The 20,955-nt window shown below is 46.1% G+C and overlaps 1 protein-coding gene across 2 annotated transcripts in view; it reads left to right on the top strand.

Moving 5' to 3' along the window:
* gem (transcription factor CP2 like gemini) overlaps positions 1 to 20,955 on the top strand; it is an 87,135-nt gene that overhangs the window by 13,499 nt on the left and 52,681 nt on the right. For both annotated transcript variants that reach the window (XM_084607637.1, XM_084607636.1), the window contains exons 5-8: positions 8,426 to 8,596; positions 13,208 to 13,413; positions 17,287 to 17,354; positions 18,718 to 18,823. In XM_084607637.1, the coding sequence (XP_084463763.1) occupies positions 8,426 to 8,596; positions 13,208 to 13,413; positions 17,287 to 17,354; positions 18,718 to 18,823 (551 nt within the window). The remainder of the gene's footprint in view (positions 1 to 8,425; positions 8,597 to 13,207; positions 13,414 to 17,286; positions 17,355 to 18,717; positions 18,824 to 20,955) is intronic.

Here is a 20,955-nt window from a genome sequence, read left to right as displayed (position 1 = left end):
ATCTTCGCTCCATCTGAAGACTCGTCCAGACCGGCCTTCCTCATGATGCACTCTGCATATAGGTTAAATAGGCAGGGCGACATTATGCAGTCTTGTCTCACTCCTTTCTCAATCGGAAACCAATCAGTAAGACCATGCCCAGTTCTGACTGTAGCCTCTTGCCCTTCATACAGGTTCCTGAGGAGACAGATGAGGTGAATTGGAACTCCCATCTCTTGGAGAGCTTGCCACAATCTGCTGTGATCTACACAGTCAAATGCTTTCGCATTGTAATAGGGCGTTTATTGACGCTCAGATGGAGAGCTGTGAGGACAGGACCTTGCAACGGCGAGCCCAGCGTACTTCTTCTTCGTCGCACAACGCACAGGTGCATGTCGATGGCGATGACTATCACAGTACATTTTCCCCCCGGGTAAAAAAAGGAGCCATCCTGGCGACTTATGGCGCGGAAAGCACAGCGGGGTCATAGAATGGCTTCAATCGGTTCACGTGAACTGTTTCACGACCACGGCGACGCAAGTCCGCAGAGGGCGTGACGGGCTCAACTACGTAGTTGACTGCAGATGTTTGCTGGAGGACCCTATATGGCCCGTGGTAGCGAGCAAGAAACTTCTTTGAAAGGCCAGGGGTTGTGGAGGGCACCCAGAGCCACACCAGTGTGTCCGGGAGATATGGCGAAGCTTCGCCGGTATCACGGAGGTATTTTTGTTGCCACTGATTTTCTGTTGTGAGAGAGCGGGCGAGCTGACGGCATTCTTCTGCGTACGTGACGGCATCGGATAGCGGGGAAGATTCGGAAACGTCAGGGCGGTAGGGAAAAAGTGTGTCCATAGTACAGGGTGGCTCGCGCCCGTAAAGGAGAAAGAATGGAGAGAATCCAGTAGTGGCCTGTGTCGCGGTGTTATATGCGTAAGTAACAAACGGTAGAACTTGGTCCCAATTGGAATGGTCGGTGTTCACGTACATAGCCAGCATGTCACCGAGAGTGCGGTTAAAACGTTCTGTCAGTCCATTCGTCTGAGGGTGGTACGAGGTAGCGGTGCGGTGTATGATGCGGCATTCTTTCAGGAGAGCCTCAAGAGCGTCTGATAAGAAAACGCGTCCGCGGTCACTGAGCAGTTCGCGAGGGGCACCATGGCGAAGAACCAGGTTTTTCAGAATAAAGGCAGCCACGTCGCGTGCGGAAGCAGAGGGCAATGATGATGTCTCAGTGTAGCGGGTTAGATGATCCACTGCCACGATAATCCAGCGGTTGCCAGCTGAAGTTGTAGGAAGGGGACCGTATAGATCTATGCCGACACGATCAAACGGACGGGCAGGACAGGGCAACGGCTGCAACGAAGCAGAGGACTTGAGAGGAGTTTTTCGGAGTTTCGGAGTTTTCAGTCGTCGACATCTTGATCGGCCGTGCCGCTGAACAGGCAAGGGTCACGCTGGCGCACGACGCCAGCACACATGATCGTGGGTGGAACGGCCGGCTGCGTCGAAGTGTCTTGCATGGCGGTCGTAGAGGGTAGTGTACGGCTTCGCAGTTCCAGTTTGGGTGGGATCGTTTCCGGCACCTCCACCAATTGTAATAGGGCGTTTATTGACGCTCAGATGGAGAGCTGTGAGGACAGGACCTTGCAACGGCGAGCCCAGCGTACTTCTTCTTCGTCGCACAACGCACAGGTGCATGTCGATGGCGATGACTATCACAGTACAGCATAATCAATAGAGTAGAAGTAGATGAGTTTCTGGAACTCTCTTGCTTTTTCCATGATCCAGCGAAGGTTGGCAATCTGGTCTCTAGTTCCTCTGCCCTTGCGAAACCCAGCTTGCACATCCGGAAGCTCCCGATCCACATACTGCTGCAGCCTACCTTGGAGGATTTTCAACATCGCCTTGCTAGCATGCAAAATAAGCGCGATCGTGCGGTAGATGGAATAATCTTTGGCACTGCCTTTCTTTGGAATGGGGATGTAAACTGACCTCCTCCAATCCTGTGGCCACTGCAGGGTAGTCCAAATCTCCTGACATAATGTATGCAGAATGTTAACAGCATCATGGTTGAGGTTTTGAAGCAACTCAGATGGAATGCCATCAATTCCACTAGCTTTGTTCTTAGCAAGGCTGGTTAAGGCCCCTTCAACTTCACTCTTCAGGATGTCCGGCTCGAGATCAGTAATCACGACAGTCTTATGTTGGGTTTGCACATCCGGGTCCTTCTTGTACAGTTCTTCTGTGTATTCCTGCCACCTCTTCTTTATCTCTGAGGCTTCAGTGAGGTTTGCCTCGTTTGTCCTTTATCACACCCAGCTTAGCACAGAAGCTTCCTTTGATATCTTTGATTGTCTTATACAGAGCTCTTGTGTTGCTTAATTGGCTGTTGTCCTCAATTGCTTGGCACTGTATGTTCAAAAAGGCATTCTGAAAATCTGCATTGAGAACCTTGTATCTTTCCCTTTCCCCCATAACTTTTTCCATCCTCCTTTCCTCAGCTATTTGCAAAGCCTCTTCAGATAACCAGTTTGCTTTCTTGCATTTCTTTTGGTTTGGAACTACTTTAGTAGCAACTTCTTGTATTGTATCACGAGCATCAGTCCACATCTCTTCAGGCTCTCTGTCTTCTAGATCTAATTCTTGAAATCGATTCCTCACTTCCACAGCATATTCTGATGGAATTTGATCCAGATCATACCTGAAACGCCTTCTAGTTTTCTGCGTTTTCCTCAATCGAAGCTTAAATTTGGCAACAAGAAGCTGGTGATCGGGGCCACAATCGGCCCCAGGCCTTGTTTTTACTGCTTGTATAGCGCTTCTCCATCTCTGCCGGCAAAGAATATAATCGATCTGATTCCTGTACTGACCGTCTGGTGAAGTCCATGTGTACAGGCGCCTCTTGTGCTGTTGAAAATGAGTATTCGCTATGGTCAGGGTGTTTTCTTGACAAAACTCTACTAGCCGCTGCCCAGCTTCATTTGGCTCACCAAGACCGAACTTGCCTGTAATTCCGGATATTTCTTCACTCCCCACCTTAGCATTCCAGTCTCCTATGAGAAAAAGGACGTCTGATGATGGAGTGCGGTCTGAAAGGCATTGCAGGTTCGCATAAAATCTCTCAACGTCGGCTTCTTCAGCAGTAGTGGTTCGTGCATAGACTTGGATAACTGTTATGTTGAAAGGGTGACCTTGTATCCGAAGTGAAATCATTCAGTCGTTTTTGGGGTTGTACCCTAGCACTGCTTTGCCCATTCTTCTGTTTACTATGAGAGCGACCCCATTCCTTCTCTTGGATTTGTGCCTACAATAAATGACGTAATTGTCGCCGGAATTAAATTCTCCCATTCCGGTCCACTTGAGCTCACTGATACCCAAGATATCAATGTTCAATCTGTCCATTTCTCGCTTGACGACATCCAGTTTACCTTGCGTCGTAGGTCTTACATTCTATGTTGCTATGTGATATACAGTCGAACCCGGATATATCGAACTCGAAGGGGATCGCGAAATAGTTCGATATATCGATAATTCGATATACAGAAATCGGCTGGTGACGGCTCTTACGATGCGAAAAAATGATACCGCATTTGTCGCGTAATCAACCCACTCGCATAATATACCCACCCTCCACTTTTGCACCCGAGAATTTGAAAAGAAAAAAAAAAGCTTTAAGGCCAGCTCGCTCACATGCGAGCGATCTCAGCGACGATGCGGCAGCGACAGAGCGAAAATTTTCAAACTTGAAGCTGCGTCCCTCTCGCCGCTCGAGCCACCGCAGCAGCTCAAAACAAAGTTTCTGTGTCGCCGCTGCAGAAATCAGAAATCGCGAGCGTTTTCGCATGCATGTCTATGGTGCGCGTCAGTCCGTTTCGGTCCTCTCATCCACAGCTCATTTCTTGGCAGCGTGCCAAGATGCTGCGCAGCGATAACGCCAGGGTGTGTTTATCTTTTGATAGCTCCTGCGGTGATGGGGAGCGAACTTGGCAGAGTGCCTGTGATGGCTTGATTGCACAAGCCCGGTTCGATTTATCACGCCGCGCTTGGAGCGGGCATCATGATCGCAGCAGTTGACCGTGTGCTTTGGTTGATTCATACATGCAAGGATAAACGACTCCCCCCCCCCCCCCCCTCAAAAAAAAAAAGAGTCCTGCCGCTTCTTAACGTCTGCAACCGCCAGCACACCTATAAAAATGAATGACTCTCGCAAAAAAAAAAAAGAGAGAGAGAGAGAGAGAGCCACGTCAGCCGCTGCGCGGGGGGTTCGCAACACACGCTAAAGCGTCCGACGTCTGTCTGAAAACGGGCTGAGCTGGCTTGGCGCATGCATAGCACGTGCTGAAGGAAAGAGGCACACCCACGCACATGGCTTGCAAACGGCATGTGCTGGCGCACGGGAAACGATAACTGCAGATGCGCGCCTTTGAAGAATGGGCGCGGCGCTGCCCAGAGCAGCCGTTGCTGAACTGTCCTCTCATTCCTTCCGCGCGTGGCTTGAAAACGTCACGCGGCAAACGGCCAAGGGTGATGCGATCGTCTTTGGGGAAGGCCCACTTTCCAGTGCGTGGTGCGGAGTTCGATATATCGAACGCACCGGTGAAATTGAGTTCGATATATGACACGGCTTTCCTATACTTTTACATAGGATTTTCAAGGGGATATTCCGCGAGTTCGATATAACCGGGTTCGACTGTATCTCCTTGCAACATCGGATTTTCCGGTCGCTTCCCGACACATCCACAACTGAGCGACCTTTTGGCTTTAGCCCAGCCGCTTCATTCATCCTGGAGCTACTAGGAATCGCCCTTTGTTCATCCCCAGTAACATGTGGGACGCCTTCCAACCTGGGGGGCTCATCTTCCGGCGCCATATTGTTACGGATGACAAGGAAGAAGAAGCGGGCAGTGGCGCGGGCAGGAGCGCTCGCGCTAGGCCCGCGAAAATTCATTAAACGTCATCTACCATCGTCATTGGTCATGTTCTGTCTCCTGTCTTCATCGGCTTGCCGCTTCGTAATATTTGGTTGGAGGTGCGCCGTACGGCATCCCCATCCTCGCCTTGGAGCATCGAAGCCGTCTTCAAGCCGGGACCATCACCGAGGGCACAGGGACATCGCCGAGCAGCTTCGCCCCAGCCCTTCAAGCCCAGACCTGAACAACTACCACCGCCCAGCCCCCAGCCCGGACCTGAAGACAAGAACTGACATACCGATCAGAACCGAGATGAAGGACCCGAAAGACCCGAATGACCCAAAGGAACTGATGGACACGAACACGCAACCCCCGCCCAAACTGCCTGACGTGACCTCGAGCCATCGGTCCCATGGACTCTGGTGACGGATGGTTGACAGCTCCAAGGGAGGCGGATCACCCACGCATCAGACATCGTACCGGCAAGCCGTTCTATTCTTCCTTCTTCTTCTTCTTCTTCTTCAAGCATCCAGACACGCCCATCATCATGCCATAAAATCATTAACATCGCTAAACTTCCTCGTCCATGATCGGGACGATCGCTCGGTGGCCCCGGGTCATGTTACAGACGACAAGGAAGAAGAAGCGGGCAGTGGCGCGGGCAGGAGCGCTCGCGCTAGGCCCGCGAACATTCATTAAACGTCATCTACCATCGTCATCGGTCATGTTCTGTCTCCTGTCTTCATCGGCTTGCCGCTTCGTAACAATATCATTAATTCTATTGTGACTGGCCATAGGGTTTTCTTGGCAGAAAATACTAGAGTGAGTTGCCATTACCTTCTCCAGTGAATCACATTTTGTCAGAACTCTCTGCCGTGACCTGTCTATCTTGGGTAGCCCTACACAGCAGAGCTCACGACATCGAGTTTCGCAAGCCCCTCTGCCACGACAAGGCAGTGATCCATGAAGGGGTGAGGGCAGAGTATCTGAGCTTATTGCGAATACTAAATTTACCTGAACTTTTTCTTTCGATGGAGATCACCAAGCTTGCATCAGCAACATTATATGTGGTGTTATGAGCGTACGGTTGGACCCCAAAACAGCAGAGTCCACTTCAACAAAATTTTCACTGCAACAAGGTACTTCTGATTTTTGGTATCGGCCCCTTCAGAAATTGTAACACGAAATTTCTTTCCTCAGTGAATAACCTTCATAAGTTGTTCTCCCTGAAGCAAGTGTTTCAAAAAACAGAAATGAATTTGGACAAAAATTGTACACAGGTGCTTGCAGAAAGGGCATCTGTGACTCGTGCCAGTCTGGACTTGAACTGGGGAGGATTTCCTGTCATTACTGCAAATTTGAGTTCTGTTGGCTGTATGGGGATAACACCATAAAAGTGCCTCACAGAGAAGGCGCACAGTTAGATGCAGGCAGATTCAGCATCTGTTAACTGTGCCGAATGGCTCGAAGTGTCTCTGTTGATAATGTTTACTACACACCTGATAACATTTTGGAATGACATTCTTGGGTACCACTCGCATTTAGCATTTAACAGAGAGATAAAGAGATAAGAGATAAAGCACCATTTTAACTTGCAGAATGGCAATGGTATTCACGAAGGAATTTGAAGGGGTTGCTACTGTTGTCGATGCGTTTAGGCGTTTGAAAGGGTTGCCACGCCAGTACCTTCAGCGACTTGCTGCACATGTACCGACGTACCAGTAGGCCGAACCTGGGTGGACGTAACATGAAAAGCTGCAATACTGAAGCAGTTGCTCGCCACGGCAGTTTCTATGGATTGCGTAGGTGCAAAGGGTTGAAGCTCAAAAGCAGCATGAACTGCAAAAACGATGCTGCAGCCGTTATTGCAGTGGCTTCTCCACATTGTGCCAGTGCAAGTTGGGGTAAGCATCCTTAATCAATGAGGAGATGTTGGAGGCAGACCTGCTGTTAGTGATGTTTTCTCCGTTCTGACAGTGCTAATGCGGTGAAATTCTGTGTGGGCTACAAAAGGAGCTGTTCAGAGCTTGCATCAAGAAATGCTAATCAACATTATTATTAAGTGAAATGGCAAATAAATTACTTTGTGTTCAATTCAGCAGTTACATTTTTTAAAATTAACCCTTTTAATAAAAATCCTATGTCTTCTCGGATAATGTTTTTTGCACATTTTCTTGAAGGATGTGTCATTAAGGTTCTACTCTTTATCAGAAATACTTAGCATCTTGCTGTTTCTTTTATTCTTTCCCCAGTTTTGAGAAGCGGGACCTCGCATTCATTAATTGATTTGATGTCGCAGGCATTTCTTGTTTTTCATGGTCACCACTAGAATGCTCATTATCACAAAGTGTTTCCAGTTTCTGCAGCTGTCTACGAAGCGTGGGCCAAGCACAAAGATGGAACTCCTAGTTTGCTCTGCTTTATCTTAGCAGTTCGTTTGTGAATACAGCGCAGTCCACTTATAATGATATTGAGAAAACCTGAATATCGGATCGTTATAATCGATTATTGTTATGAAAAAAAAAAGAATAAAATGCACACCCACATATTTTGCCGTGCATGTAGGCTTGCCTACTTACTAGCGATGAGTAAATAGGGTTGAACAACGCTAATCATCGTAAAGAGCACTTAACACTTTATTACAGTATACATCAATAGTCATAAAATAACTTAAGCGTACTTAAAGAAGTTTGAAATTCGTGCTCGCTTGAGCAACAGCTGAAGCTTGACAATTGCTGTGAGCATCGCTTTCAGTAGCGTGTACTATGCTGGCGGCAGTCCTTCTTGCATGCACGAAACCGATTAGCGACTGGATGAACTGGAGAACATCCCCAGCCTTGATGATCGTTAAAACCATAGAGTGCGAATGTCCATATTTTTTTATGAGGCTTCCAAGCTTGAAACCCTGCCAAAAATTCCGATGAATCTGCCGTTTCATCTCGTGAGCTATCACGCCGTCCGTCAATGTGGTCACCGCCATCTTCCACGGATGCAGAATCAGCGATGGCAATGACGATACGGCCACAGCAGCACCCTTTGCGCGGCTGTGATTGCGATGATGATAGTGCTCATTTCCTTCCGTTTTCGCCACATATGTCGAGTTTTCACGTCATTTTCTTCTTAATATTTCATCTTTTATTAAATATTCAGTTAAATTTTCGTGGTAAACACCTGTCGGGCGGCAATAAAGCTATCATTGTATCCGATGTAGCGCCGATAATCGACGTTATATCTGGTTTATTTTTACGTAAGGGCAATGGGAAAAATTATAAATCTCAAGAATTTGATCGTTATAAGCGATATATCGCTATATCTGGTATTGTTATAAGTGGACTGCACTGTAGTCTCCATATGGTCAACGAATCTTCAGTTTGTCAGAGTGTGCCCTAGTAATTTCCACTGCTCTTTCGTTGTTTTGCATTTTGTAAAACCTTGAAGTGCATTCTAGCATGTCTAGTTCTGCACCTTCCTGCCCTGTCGTGAACTCTCGCAAAGCTGCGTTCCCTCATTGGTGCTTCTGGTTGGGCCTATTGCAGCACCTGCAGTGAGGGTGGCAGCAACAGCCTGGGACACGCCTCCGAGGCACGCTCGATAGTGCATGGCAAGAAGAACCGCCTGCCCCTGAGCACCGACGACGACGTAAGCGGTGCCATCAAGCGCTTCTGTGTCAGCACCTCCCGGGAACCTGGCGAAGACACCAGCCCAAAGTATGTGGACTCCGCCCTTCAACACGTCATGGCGGGTGCAGAGGAAGAGGCCTCCTTAAATGGGGCAGCTTGCTTTGTCATTGCTTACTGCATTGCTTACTGCGCCTTTGGATGTTTCCTTCACCGGTCGTGCAAGCACCAAATTTTCGTCGTGCGGTCTTGCTCTGCAATGGTCCGCCACTGCGTGGACAGCAGTGTTTGCGTGTGGGCCTGTAATGGGCCTGTCACACTAGCACGACACGCCGCCGATTTGGTCTGCCTACAGAGCGTCTTCCTGATGTCTGCGTCCATGTCACGCTGTCGCGACGAAAACAGTCAGCCGACAGTCTGTGTCGGCGCTACGTCACTCGCAAGGTGTCTGTCAGCCGACGGTCACCCAAACTCTAATGTCACACTAGCGAGACAACATGCGAAACCTCCCCACCGACTAGGCCCTCCCATTCCCAGTCTCTTCTCGTGTCATTATACTATTCCTTTTCTTAATCCTTTTATTTTTTCTGCCATGCGAGATTCTTCTTTCTACACCTACTCCTGTTTTTATTGTACTTGGTGTGTTCTCATAAAATGAAGGGACGCTTTATTTTTAATCCTATTTCATAAATTCGACCGTACCAAAACAAGCGCTTCACCAGTCGTGATTATGGGTCGAGACTGAATACAGTATTGTATGGCTGTGGTTGCCGGATCAAAACGGCAGTGTTCGAAAAATAAAAGCTGTCCACGGTGAATAAGAGAGACAGTATATTAAAAGGAAAAAAAAAAAAAAGAAATCTACCCATGGGATCGAACTTACGACTTCCTGTACGATAGCTAGCTGCGCTAACCACTGTACCACAAAAGTTAGTCCTAATCGGTGCTTTCAGAGGTTGAGGTATGGCTTTAGCTGATATGCTGTCTTGCAGTGTGAAAGTCGTGAAGGCAGTAGTAGCGTTTACCGCTTAACTGACTGTCCAGCTTGCTGAGAGTAAACTGCAGATACTTCGAATCATGCCGTGTAGTGCGTAAAACCTTGAGCGTATTTCACAGGGCCGGCCGCGGGACCACAACTGCTGTTGGTTCTGTTGTAAAGTTTAAACGCAAGTTCTGTGCTTTCTTGCACACACAGTTCTTGAAACACATTGAATTATGGAACGAACATTTATTGCGTGATGCGTAAGGTAGCGTTGAAATTGACTTGCGAAGTAGCGATGCAGCGGCTAATTTTATGACTGTAAACACAACGATCTAAATGTGCTGGAGGATGGCATCTCTGCTGGCTTCAGGAAAATAATCTCTTCTTTTCATTATTTCTTAATCACATACTATGTTCATTTTGCACTATTCTGTGCAGTTCGTAAAGGCGGAAAGATTGCTCACGTTCCCGACGCGCGCCTCAAATCTATGCGCCCCGAATTCACTCGCCCCGAAAAGAAAACGCTGCCGTTGATATTCCACACGCATTCGGCGGCCCTGAGTATTCTGGCGGCTTACGTTCGTGTTTGGTCGGGGATAATGTATTGATCCTACTTTTTTACGTATATTAGTGCTAAAAGGTATTCGCCGTCGACGTGGTGTACTGAGTCGGCTTAGCGTTTCGAGAAAGTGTTTGCTTGGCGGCCAATCTCGGGAACACTCGGTCACCGATAGTCGGCACACTGGTTTTTTCAGTGTCCTCGGCCTCAAAGCCTGTCACACTGGGAGGACACTTGGTTTTCGGTCGTGTTGGTGTCGTCATCGGCCTAGTGTGACAGCTTGGTCGGCCGCAGACACGGTCGGACGACGAGTTGGCCGACCGTTGGTGTCATTGTCGGGTCTGCGTCGACGTCGTGTCACGCTAGTGTGACAGGCCCTTAGGAGAAAGCAACAAAGTAAATAAGCAATTCTTGGGATATTAGTGAATTTATGTCGCGCTTGTGCGTGACAGACAATTTGTAACTTCATTTTTTTATTGTGTGTTGTTTTGGTTAGCAGGACAGTGCTGTGCTGCGGAGGTCAGTGTTACAGAGCTCTGTTGCGGAGATCCGCCTGTGATGTGAAATTTGACTTCCGTTCAAGTGAGTTATTGGAAGAAAACGGTGATATGGCAGTTGTTTTCATTCCGCTTTTTAGGGAGTTAAATGAAGATCATAATGAAGCAGCTGTTGATATGGTAGCCCTTTAGTGCCTATAGGGGCGTGAAAATATTCAAAGTTTCGAATGTGGATTGAATATGTTTAATATTCGATTCGTATCCATATTCGAAAAAACTGATATTTGAAATTTCTGAATAGATTCGAAAATGTTCTAATTCACCGCAGTTTCCACGCACTGCGCACTTCACCGCGATGCTTGATCGCCTAGTCTCTGCAGTGAAGGACTCTGAAAATGCGACAGAGCCTTTTTGTGAGGAAGGCTTTCTTAACAGTACGCACGAGGGGAAGCACATGAAGAAACCGGGAAAAAACAACCTCATTCTCACTTCGTTTTTGTCTCAAATGCAAACAACCATTGTGCAGCTGCTGCTCATCAGGTAAATGTTTTCAGGCCCATTTGATAATTCAAGGTATTGAATAATTCCTGAATATTTTTTTTATTCTTTAAAGGCTGAATTAATGAGAGCTTACTGTATTCAGGAGTAGTATTACAGCTCCACTCGGTTTACAGCTTTAGTAGTTTAGTATTACAGCAGTTTAGTATTACAGCTCCAAAAAAAAAGGAGAAGAAAAACGGCATACCGAACCCTGTATAAAATTTATACTGGATTTTTCAGGAGGGCATACACTTCTGTGCAATTGTTATTTGCAAATACTATGGCAATTCTGAAATAAACAAGATAAACATTATTTTCTGTTTTTTTTTTTTTTTTTTTCAATTTTCTTTTTTTTCCCACATGAGATATGTGATACAGTAAAAGCTCGTTAATTCAAACTTCACGGGACTGGGAAAAAAGTTCGAATTATTCGATGTTCGAATGATCAAATGGCCTCGAAAGAACTGACAAGAACCATTTCTATTAAAATAAATGTATTGTATTTAGTCGCGTATTGGACTCGCTCGCATAATGAACCAACCCAGCCCCAGTTTGTGCCTATGAATCTGAAAAAAAAAATTAAAAAAAATGAGTCACCAGGTTCCACAACACATTTCTTGGCAGTGCGCCAAGATGCAGCGTTGTTTTTTGACTTTAGCTCCAGCAGGGGGGGAGGGGGGGGGGAGCGAATTTGGCAAAGTGCCAGCGCTTATCTGGTTGCAAGCCTCCTTTTCAGTATGTTCGCTTTATCATGCTATGAGCGACTGGGGCGGGCGCCCTCTACTGCCATTCCAGTCATTGGAACGCGCGATAGCAGCAAGCGGCTTTTGAAGCGAACTGATCGTGGCTGACTTGCGTGCTTTCATTGACAGCTAATGGGTGGAAGGATGGATGGCTATCGCAAAAGTTTAACCCATTGTGCCTGCCACGAGATCATTCATGGGCGTTGGCTGGGACCTCGCCGACAGTACTTATATCCCTATTTCCAAATTAATAGGGTTGGATTTAATGAGTATTTAGTTGCTAGCTACGGAGGTTGCACTGAAAAGAGAACAGGCAGCCGCCGCCACAGCCATGCACTGACCTTGCTGCAGCCGCCGTCCCCTCCCTCCAACACCGCCGGCCGCCGCGCCGCTCATGGCGCCATTTAAGTTTATCCACTCTTCCAAGGTTTTACCTGGTTCCATCTTCTGTCCCCGTTTTGGACGTGTGGAGCCTCTAATTATGGCTTCTGATCGCGGAGGTGTTTCTTTACTTTTATTGCGAAAGCAATACTACTTGCAGTTTGAGCCTTCAGCATGGAACGGCGGTGACCACCTTTCTTTGACCTTTAGACGACCCGCGCAGACGACCCCAAGGTGGCAAGAGCTGCCTACTTGGGTCTCTCGTTTCACATGGGACGCTTATGTTATAATCAGCCTGCCAGGACCTTGGCATTTCGTTACCCCTCTAGGCCGCTAAGGCACATTCATACGGCTTGGTTAAAGCGGGGCCTTATGTGTGGGCTGGAGAAGAAGAAGAAGAAGAATTAGAAGAATGCTCGGTCATCCGCAGCTATTGCGTTCGCTCAATATTCGGTTCAGCAGCGTTGAACTCTTCCAATTTTATTTTTTTTGCCGCTTGATGTGCGCCAAGCTACCCAGACGCAGCGGCGCATAGTTCGAATAATCCGTAGCGGAACTGACTCACGTTCAAATTAACGGGCTTTTTTATACACAGATCTCTATGGAGCTTGGCCGGACCAAGTAGTATAGTTTGAATTATCCGAAAGCTCAAATTATCGAGGTTCGATTAATAAATTTTCACTGTATTTGATTCGATATTTCAAGGCATCTTTTTTTTGCCATATTCTTATCCGATTAAAATTAAAAAATTAGAATATTCGCACACCTCTATATGCCTCACATGACCTGAAGTCAACGTTAGGGCTATAGCCCCTTGATTCAGCTGTTGAAGCTGGGACCAAAAGAATACGAAAGATAAGGTCCAGTTGTAAGGTATTTGTTGGGCCTTAGCAGGACAGCTGTGTTTCGGAGATCGGTGTTACAGAGCTATGCTACTGAGATGCGGCTGTGGGCACAGCTGTGTCACAGTTGATAATGGTGAATTGATGGTGGCCGCAGCCGGTGCCGGCACAGCTCGTCGGCGCCCGATCTGCGGATGGCAGTGTACCAGCCAACAGGGGCCCTGTCTCTGCCACTGCCCCGCTTGGGTCCCGGTGGTGAGCTGGCGGGTAATGTGTCGACCGGCGGCTTCCAGTACTTCCTGGGGGCGGCCACTTCCATCGCCACCAAGCTACACGAGGAGACCATGACCTACCTCAACCAGGGTGAGCAGCTGACACCCTGGGCGCTGGTTTTCATTAGACATGTGGTAGTTAGTGGAAATGTTTGTTGGTCGCCTTCATGTTATTTTTTGTTGTTTGTTCTTATGAGAAAAAAAATGGAAGAATTAAAAGGTGTTTCCTGATGACCACCACCGGAAGAGAAATACACATGTCTGCCTACACTAGAAAATAAATAATAAAGAAAAACGGTCATTGAGGTAATGAAAGGTGCAGTAACTGTCTCACTTCAAGGTGGCCAACTTAACCACTCTGCGAAGGAAGGGAGGAAGGTGAGAGTGGAAGATGGACAGTAAGAGGTGCCATAGTGGAGGTCTGGAGAACAGTTTCAACCACCTGCGGATCATTAACGCATACTCACATCACAGAGCATATGGGTGTGCCTTTTGCAATACATTACAATTTGAGGCATGCAAACATTCGAAATTTTGAATACGAATCGAATATGTTTGTTAGTCTATTCGTATTCGTATTCAAAAAAACCGTTATTCGGGATCGCGAATATTCATAAATTATCGAACACACCGAAAATCCCCATAGTGTTTCCTCACTGCACGCTTCATCACAGTGCTTGGATGCATGAGATGGGCAGTGAAGCATCTTCACAACGCGATGGAGCTGTTTTGTGAAGAGTAGCCTTCCCATTTTAAAGAGGGCCTTCCAAACAGTGTGCAAAAAGGGGAGCACCTGACTAAACTGAAAACAAATGTCGTTCTCGCTTCCGTTTCATCCCAAGTGCAAACGATCATCGTGCAGGTGTTCAGCAGATAAAATTACCGTGATGCAAATGGCTTTTGGCAATTTTTTTCAGGCCCCATTTGATAAATCAAAGCCTTCAATTGATTTGGGCGTTATTTTCTTTAAGGCTCAGTTAGAGTTTACTGCATTCAGCAGCAATATGACAGCTCTACCTCCTTCCTGTAAGAAAAAAGTTTATATACGGAACCCTTTATAAAATTTATTCTGTATTTTTTAGCTGGGTATACACATTCCTGCAATTATAGTTTAATTTTATTTGCAAATACCATATGAATTCTGAAATAAGCAAGACGAACAGTGTTTGCTTGCTGTATTTTTGTTATTTTTTTTCACTGATCAGATATTTAATTCGATAGTCGAATAATTTTTTTGCCATATTTGTATTCCATTCATCGTTGAAAATTACAGTATTCGCCCACCGCTACTTTTCAGCTGTGGTTGTTAACCACGTGCGCGTCAGAGACACCTGGTTTATAAAAGTGGTGGATCGGGCTAGTTGGTGCAGGTTTGACATTTTTCGAAAGCGCTAAAACAACATGGACGGAGAACAAACAGATGGCGACAAGCACTCGTCCCTGTCTGTTTCTTCTCCATCCATGTTGCTTTAGCGCTTTCGAAAAATGTCAGACACCTGGTAAGCTGACTCAAGCACTGGGAAAGGGTGCATAGTTGTGGTGAGCGTGCACATGCGATTGATGGCTTCGCTTCTGGGCTTCACTGGGCGATGGCTTCGCTTATGGGAGGACCCTGGTCTTAAAGCTTTTTTTTTCTTATTTCTAAGCTAGCACAGTGTTGCTCAGTTTTCTGTGCTGATTTCAAATATGCGTTTCTTTTATTTTTTTCTAAATTAATTAGCATGCACATTGTATAATGTTAATTAGTCATTAATTAGAATCTCAGTGAAGAGAAAGTGATTGAGTAAAATTTTTTTTTGCATGCCTACATAGTCCAGTACATAGGAAATACAGCGTTCACGAGTTTTTTTTTTTTTTTCATTTTTATTATGTGTGTAATTAATGAAAATTTGTATGTGCTGCTTCAAGCATTCAAAAGTCTACATAATAAGTAATTATTGCAACTCAATAGAAGAATTCCGTCTTTAACATTGCAACCCCCGCACCTTCAGCTTCCTTTTGTAAAAAAAAAAAAAAAAAATTACACCTGTATCGGCTCTATGTGCATAGATACCAAATCCGAAACCAGCTGTCTGTCCAAAATTTGCAGTTTGAGAAAAATTAGGAAAACCCAAATGGCCAAAATTTATTAAGGGGGGACACTGGTCTTAAAACTATTTTCGTTATTTCCCAATCAAAATTGATGCAACTTGGTGGGTTTGTGTAGTTTTTTGTGCAGATTCCAAAACTGCAATTATTTATTTTGTGATCCAATTATTTCATGAGATAATTTTACCAATTAGTCTAATTCTTACAAGAACAATTACAAAATGATCACTGAAGAAAAACTTCAGATGAACACATTGCTAAACACTAGAAAGAATGAGAAACACAATGTTGCAAGCAGTTTTTTGATTAAGCAATTATTTCTTGTTTTATTGCATAACAAAGTTCAAAGGTCAAAATATAGCATATAATGGTCATAAAAAAAAAGCCATTTTAAAATTTTTTAACAAGAAATTAAAAAATCTATTCTACTTGCAACATTGTGTGCTCCACATGTTTGGCTTCATGCTGAAAAAGAAATTATTACTCTATCTGCAATAGCTGCCGAGATATTAAAGCCGCAAAACTGCAAGTGGTCGACAATGCATGTTTTGAGAAAAGAGCAAAAAAGAAACAGGGCATTATTTAACAGACATTCACTGGTGCAATGCACACATATACAGTTTAAAATGGCTATAAACCTCCGGGAATGTAGTCTCTTTGCTTCCCAACGTCCAAGTGTCGCCTCTTTCATTTTGATTTGCAGTTGCAGCACATTCAGTTGTCACCTTTTTGGCTGCGCGAGTCACATGCAGGCAGCGGGGTTTTTTTTTTTTTTCTTTTTTTTGCGTGCGTCGTTTTGCTACGTCCTCGCATCAAGATTGTGGTGAGGAACGTTTATTGCGGAAAAGAAATGTAATTTGGAGCTGTTTGCTGCTTCCCAGTGCTCTGCATTGCACTGGAAGCAAGTGAATTCCCTAAGGACTATGAACGAGGTCCGATCGGCGCAAACGAGTGGCGAGCTCTACGAAGACGTGTCCCGCAGTTTACACATTGGAGAATAAGTTTGACGGCGATTTCTTATCCCCGTTCACTTTTTTAAGTGCCAATATCGCCGCCGTATGTTTTGCGCTTCGCCATTAATACATCGGCCAAACGGGCCGATGTATTAATGATAGGCTACGGGAGCACAAGAACTCGCTAAGGACTGGCACCGGCTCCAACCTTCCCTTACATTGCAGAAAATGTAATGATGGCACGTGTCGAGCCCTTTTGTATGGCACGACTGTATTAAAACGATGTAAGGACAATATCGCCTGACAGCTCATAGAATCATATCATATTGAAAGAACTGGGTTTGGCTGCGTGAGTTCTGTCACCATGGTGCTGCACGGCAATGAATATGCCTTTTTAGATAGATATGGAAGATTATAGCTCATCTCATGATAACCTCCCTTCACCCGCTGCATATATATTCTGTGTGTTTGCATGAATTAAAGCATTGTTGAAAGTGTAGCGCCATCCTGTGCATCTTTTTTCTCTGTGTCGTTTTTTAGCGCTGCGAATCTTTTTAGTGCTTAGGTGTCTTGATCCATGGAGCGAAAAAGCTCTTTCTGAATCGTCGACTGGACTAAGGTATTAGCGATTGGTATCTTGAGCTTAATGCATGCGCTCTTCCTCCTGTTTGGCAACACTATAAACGCTACTCATGTTAAGGAGTCAGGATGCTGGCATTCAGATCTGGCAGCACCCTGAATGTCATTTCTTTTGCTGGCACATATCATCCACGTGAACTGTTTGCTATCAAGTTCAGCTTGGAACAACTCAACCAAGTCATACATGGCTGTGTAAGAAGTGACTGAGAGGCTGTATACGACTCACTGGGATTATAGTTTGAGCTTTCATTTGATAATTGTGTGTCCCTGGTGTCTCTCAACAGGTCAGTCGTACGAGATCAAGCTCAAGAAACTTGGCGATCTCACCGAAATGAGGGGGAAGATGTTGAAGGTGAGGCAAGGCTTGAAGCTTAACTTTCTACGCCCAGCATTTTGCTCCTTCTCTGGAGCAGACAGGTGGAAGCCACTTTGTAAAAATGACTGAATGTTTAATTAGATTGTATGATGATCACTCTTTTACCCAGTCACATTTACTGCCAAGCGTCACTAGCTGATGAATTGAGTTTCTGTTCTGTTTGTGTTGCATTAACTGGCAAGTGTCAGCAACTGATGAATTGAGTTTCTTTTGTGTTTGTGAATTTGACTGCTTCTGCATGCACTGATTTTCTCAGTGGTTAGTTTGCATCACCTAATGCTGTAGTGGACTTAGATGAGCCAGGCTTGTCACGAGCCAAATGTCATTTTTGGCTTTTGACATGTCCAGCTCGCCACCAATTTTGTGGCACTCTGTGGTAGGGCAGGGTTTTATGGATACTAAAAGCCCATTTTAGCTAAAATTTCTTTCAAGAAATATAATCTATTGAGGGCTCTAGGGGGGACCCGAGTCTTTGCGGCCGAAAATCGGTCAGAAAATTGGATTTTCGATCTCGTATTCGCAATCCTGAGATCTTTCCGCAGCTACCTCCAAAGTTTTGTTCAAAAATATCACCTAATTCACGCGTCACAGCGTTCCAAAAATGAGAATCTGCACGCGTGGCCCTTTAAACTGAGGTCAAATCGCACCTAATTACGATCACCTACAGTTAGAGAAATATGCGATCCACGGGCATAATCTTAGTCTCGTTTGAAAAAGCATGATCCAAGCCATTCCTATACTTCGGCGACCATGAGCTAGCCCACCGAAGCAGAAAATAAAGAAACAAAATCATGCAAAACACGCGCTGCTATTGGTCTCCCACCGCACAGGAGGAAAATGGCGAGCTTTGGTTCGCTGGCAGCATTCACTGCTCGCAGTCCAGCGCCATTTTGAGGCTTCTCCGTTAGGCGTAGTCAGCCTAGCACCACTCCCTTGTGACCAGAGCACGACGACAGCACGAAATGCGCAATATTTAGATTCGCTCTTTGTTTTTAGTCTAAAAAAGTAGCAAAAGGAGATAAACGCGCCGGGGACGCTGAAATGCCACATCTGGTTATCTGCAATCAATGACGAAGCTGCGTAGAAGCATCTTAATCGTGATGGTGCAGATGAGCAAGTGATGCCTAAACAGCTTTCAACGCCGGAATAGATTGCCCTGTGAGGCAGTAGCAAGATAGGTTCCTCTCGTTCCTATGTTTGGTAACATGAGGTTGAAAACAAGGGTTAGTCGATTGTTCATACTCTGAACTGGATTTCTAACAAGTGTAGCAAGTTTGATTTCTTTGAATGATTTCCAGTATATTTGACATCCGTTTTGTGTGCATTCACCACATTACAGAGCACCATTCGGATCGGGTTCCAAGAGCGCCGGCTTCAGTACATGGAAAAAGAGCAGATCGGTCAGTGGGTGCGGCAGAGACCAGGAGAGAGGATTCTTGAGGCTGGTAAGAATCCTCTAAGATACTCGGTGAAGGGATGCCACTAGACAGAAAGCATGCAGTGCATTACTACGCATTTGCATGATTCTAACGTGCACCTTTTATTCCGAAAATAAGCGTTTAAATATACATGCACGTTACAATTGGACTCAAGACTACAAAACCTCAAAACCTGAAACGAAGCAGCTTAATAAACCATGGCCAGCCACATTGCCATTGGTATCATCGATATAAAAAAAAAAAGGAAGCCTCAGTACCAATCCAATCCAAAACTACAGTAAAATCTTGGGAATACAAATCCGGTTGATACGAATTTCGGAATGATACGAATTTGCGAAATTCCCTGGGCAGAGTGCATTGTGTACAATGTGCAAAATTTCGGATGGTCCGAACACTCTCCCGCGCCCCAGCAGATGATACGAACGCGCGACCTGCGGCTGCAACCTTGAGCACTACGGATCGCCCGCACATTGTTGACTCCCCGATCGCCAGCTGCACTTTATGTACGCATCACGAGCAGCTCGCGGTGACGCGTGGTCTGTACCTCGGCGATGTTGAGATTTTCTGTCGGGCTCACGCCACGAAACGCTTTCAGCGGCACGTGGCTGACAAACCGCAGACGTCGCAACCGCCATAGCTGACGGCGGCATACACGGCGGTTGCGCACGGACTGGACATGGGTTGCTCCGTGATCGCGATCCGCGAGCAGTTTGCGGCGCGGTGTGGCCCGCTTGTCGCCATCTCCCAGTCATGCTGTACGCGCCGCAAGAAATACGCGGAGACGGGTGGATCGCACATCACCGGCACCGCGATCGCTTTCCATGCCGCGAAAGGTTTGCAGTGGCGCGCGGCTGTGAGTAGTAGTCCGCGGCGGCGGGCGTGCTTGGGCCGCACAGACTTCGCAACCGCTAGTGCGCTGTACGCATCGCGAGCAGTTTGCGGTGCTGCGCGACTGGCACGTCGCCATCTCTTGTCGTGTTGTACGCGCTGCGAAAAGTCCGCGGAGGCACGCGTCCCGGGCGTCGCCGACGTCGCGATTGCCTGTCGCGCTGTGTGCGCCGTGAGTGGTGAGCTGTGACCGCGCAACCATAATAAACCTTCTCGGATGTCAACAGATCTGCGCAACTGCCTTTCCCATGATTTTGCATACTTATTTTCGTTCGTTTTTATGATACGAATTTTTTCGCGACCCCCTGAGATTTGCATCACAGAGGTTCTACTGTAGTAAGCTTCCGAAGGATGAGCTGCCTGTGACCTTTTGTCCACCACCTCAACATGTGCGCATAAATAAGCCCGTAAAGGATCGCATGCACACAGCGATTGTCACGAGGTCTCAAGAGTGGCGCTTAAGGACGTAGCAAGGTGGATTCACGGCGTTTGGAAGGCCCTCCCGCAGGCAATGGCCATGTGTGCATTCAAAAAAGGCAATTTTCATTCCCTTAGATGGTATAAAAATGATCCTTTGCATTCGGTGCACAGCGGTAAAGCTGTTTTCCGACTCTGACGGCGAGTAGCCTGTAACATCTGCGTCTCATGGTTGTGTTTGTACGTGCCAATTTTGTTCCAATAAATGTTTTAAACAATTTTTAGGCACTTGTTCACTGCATTATTTCTTGTGTGCGGAAGAATCAGTGCCAAGTTATTTTCATGGGTTCCAGGCTTTAAATACTACTGCGCGTTACAATCGTGCAAATACGGTTACTATAAACATCATGTTAACCAATTTCTCCAATTAACAAATCTTTTTGAAATTAGTAGCAGATTCTCTATGTTTTTAGTGTAAAGTATTTCAGAATTATGAGTTTCAATATAAAGGATATTCAGAATAACGTACATATTTTATTTTTTTATTCTACAATCTAGGAGCATCAGTATTATGATTTCAGCTAAAATTAACGGGCGCCGCAGCTTGCAACTCTCGCGTGAAACAGAAACTGCCGTTTCTGTGTGTACGGTCCGTGGGCTGTAGCTATCATCATCAGCATATGTAGTGCAAGCGCATAGTGCCACTACAAAGCTGTGGTTTAACATGCAGTAGCCAGCAGGCCTATCCGCCTGCCTTTTTTCATCCTATGTTGTGTGTCGTTTGCTAGCCGGTCGTTCGTGCCATTCGCGTTTGCGGGAAGGTAGTTGTTTTG

The sequence above is a fragment of the Amblyomma maculatum genome, chromosome 6, assembly GCF_055883805.1.
Source record: "Amblyomma maculatum isolate TAMU_Amacu chromosome 6, ASM5588380v1, whole genome shotgun sequence".
Taxonomy (NCBI): Eukaryota; Metazoa; Arthropoda; class Arachnida; order Ixodida; family Ixodidae; genus Amblyomma; species Amblyomma maculatum.
This window is presented reverse-complemented; position numbering and strand designations above follow the sequence as displayed.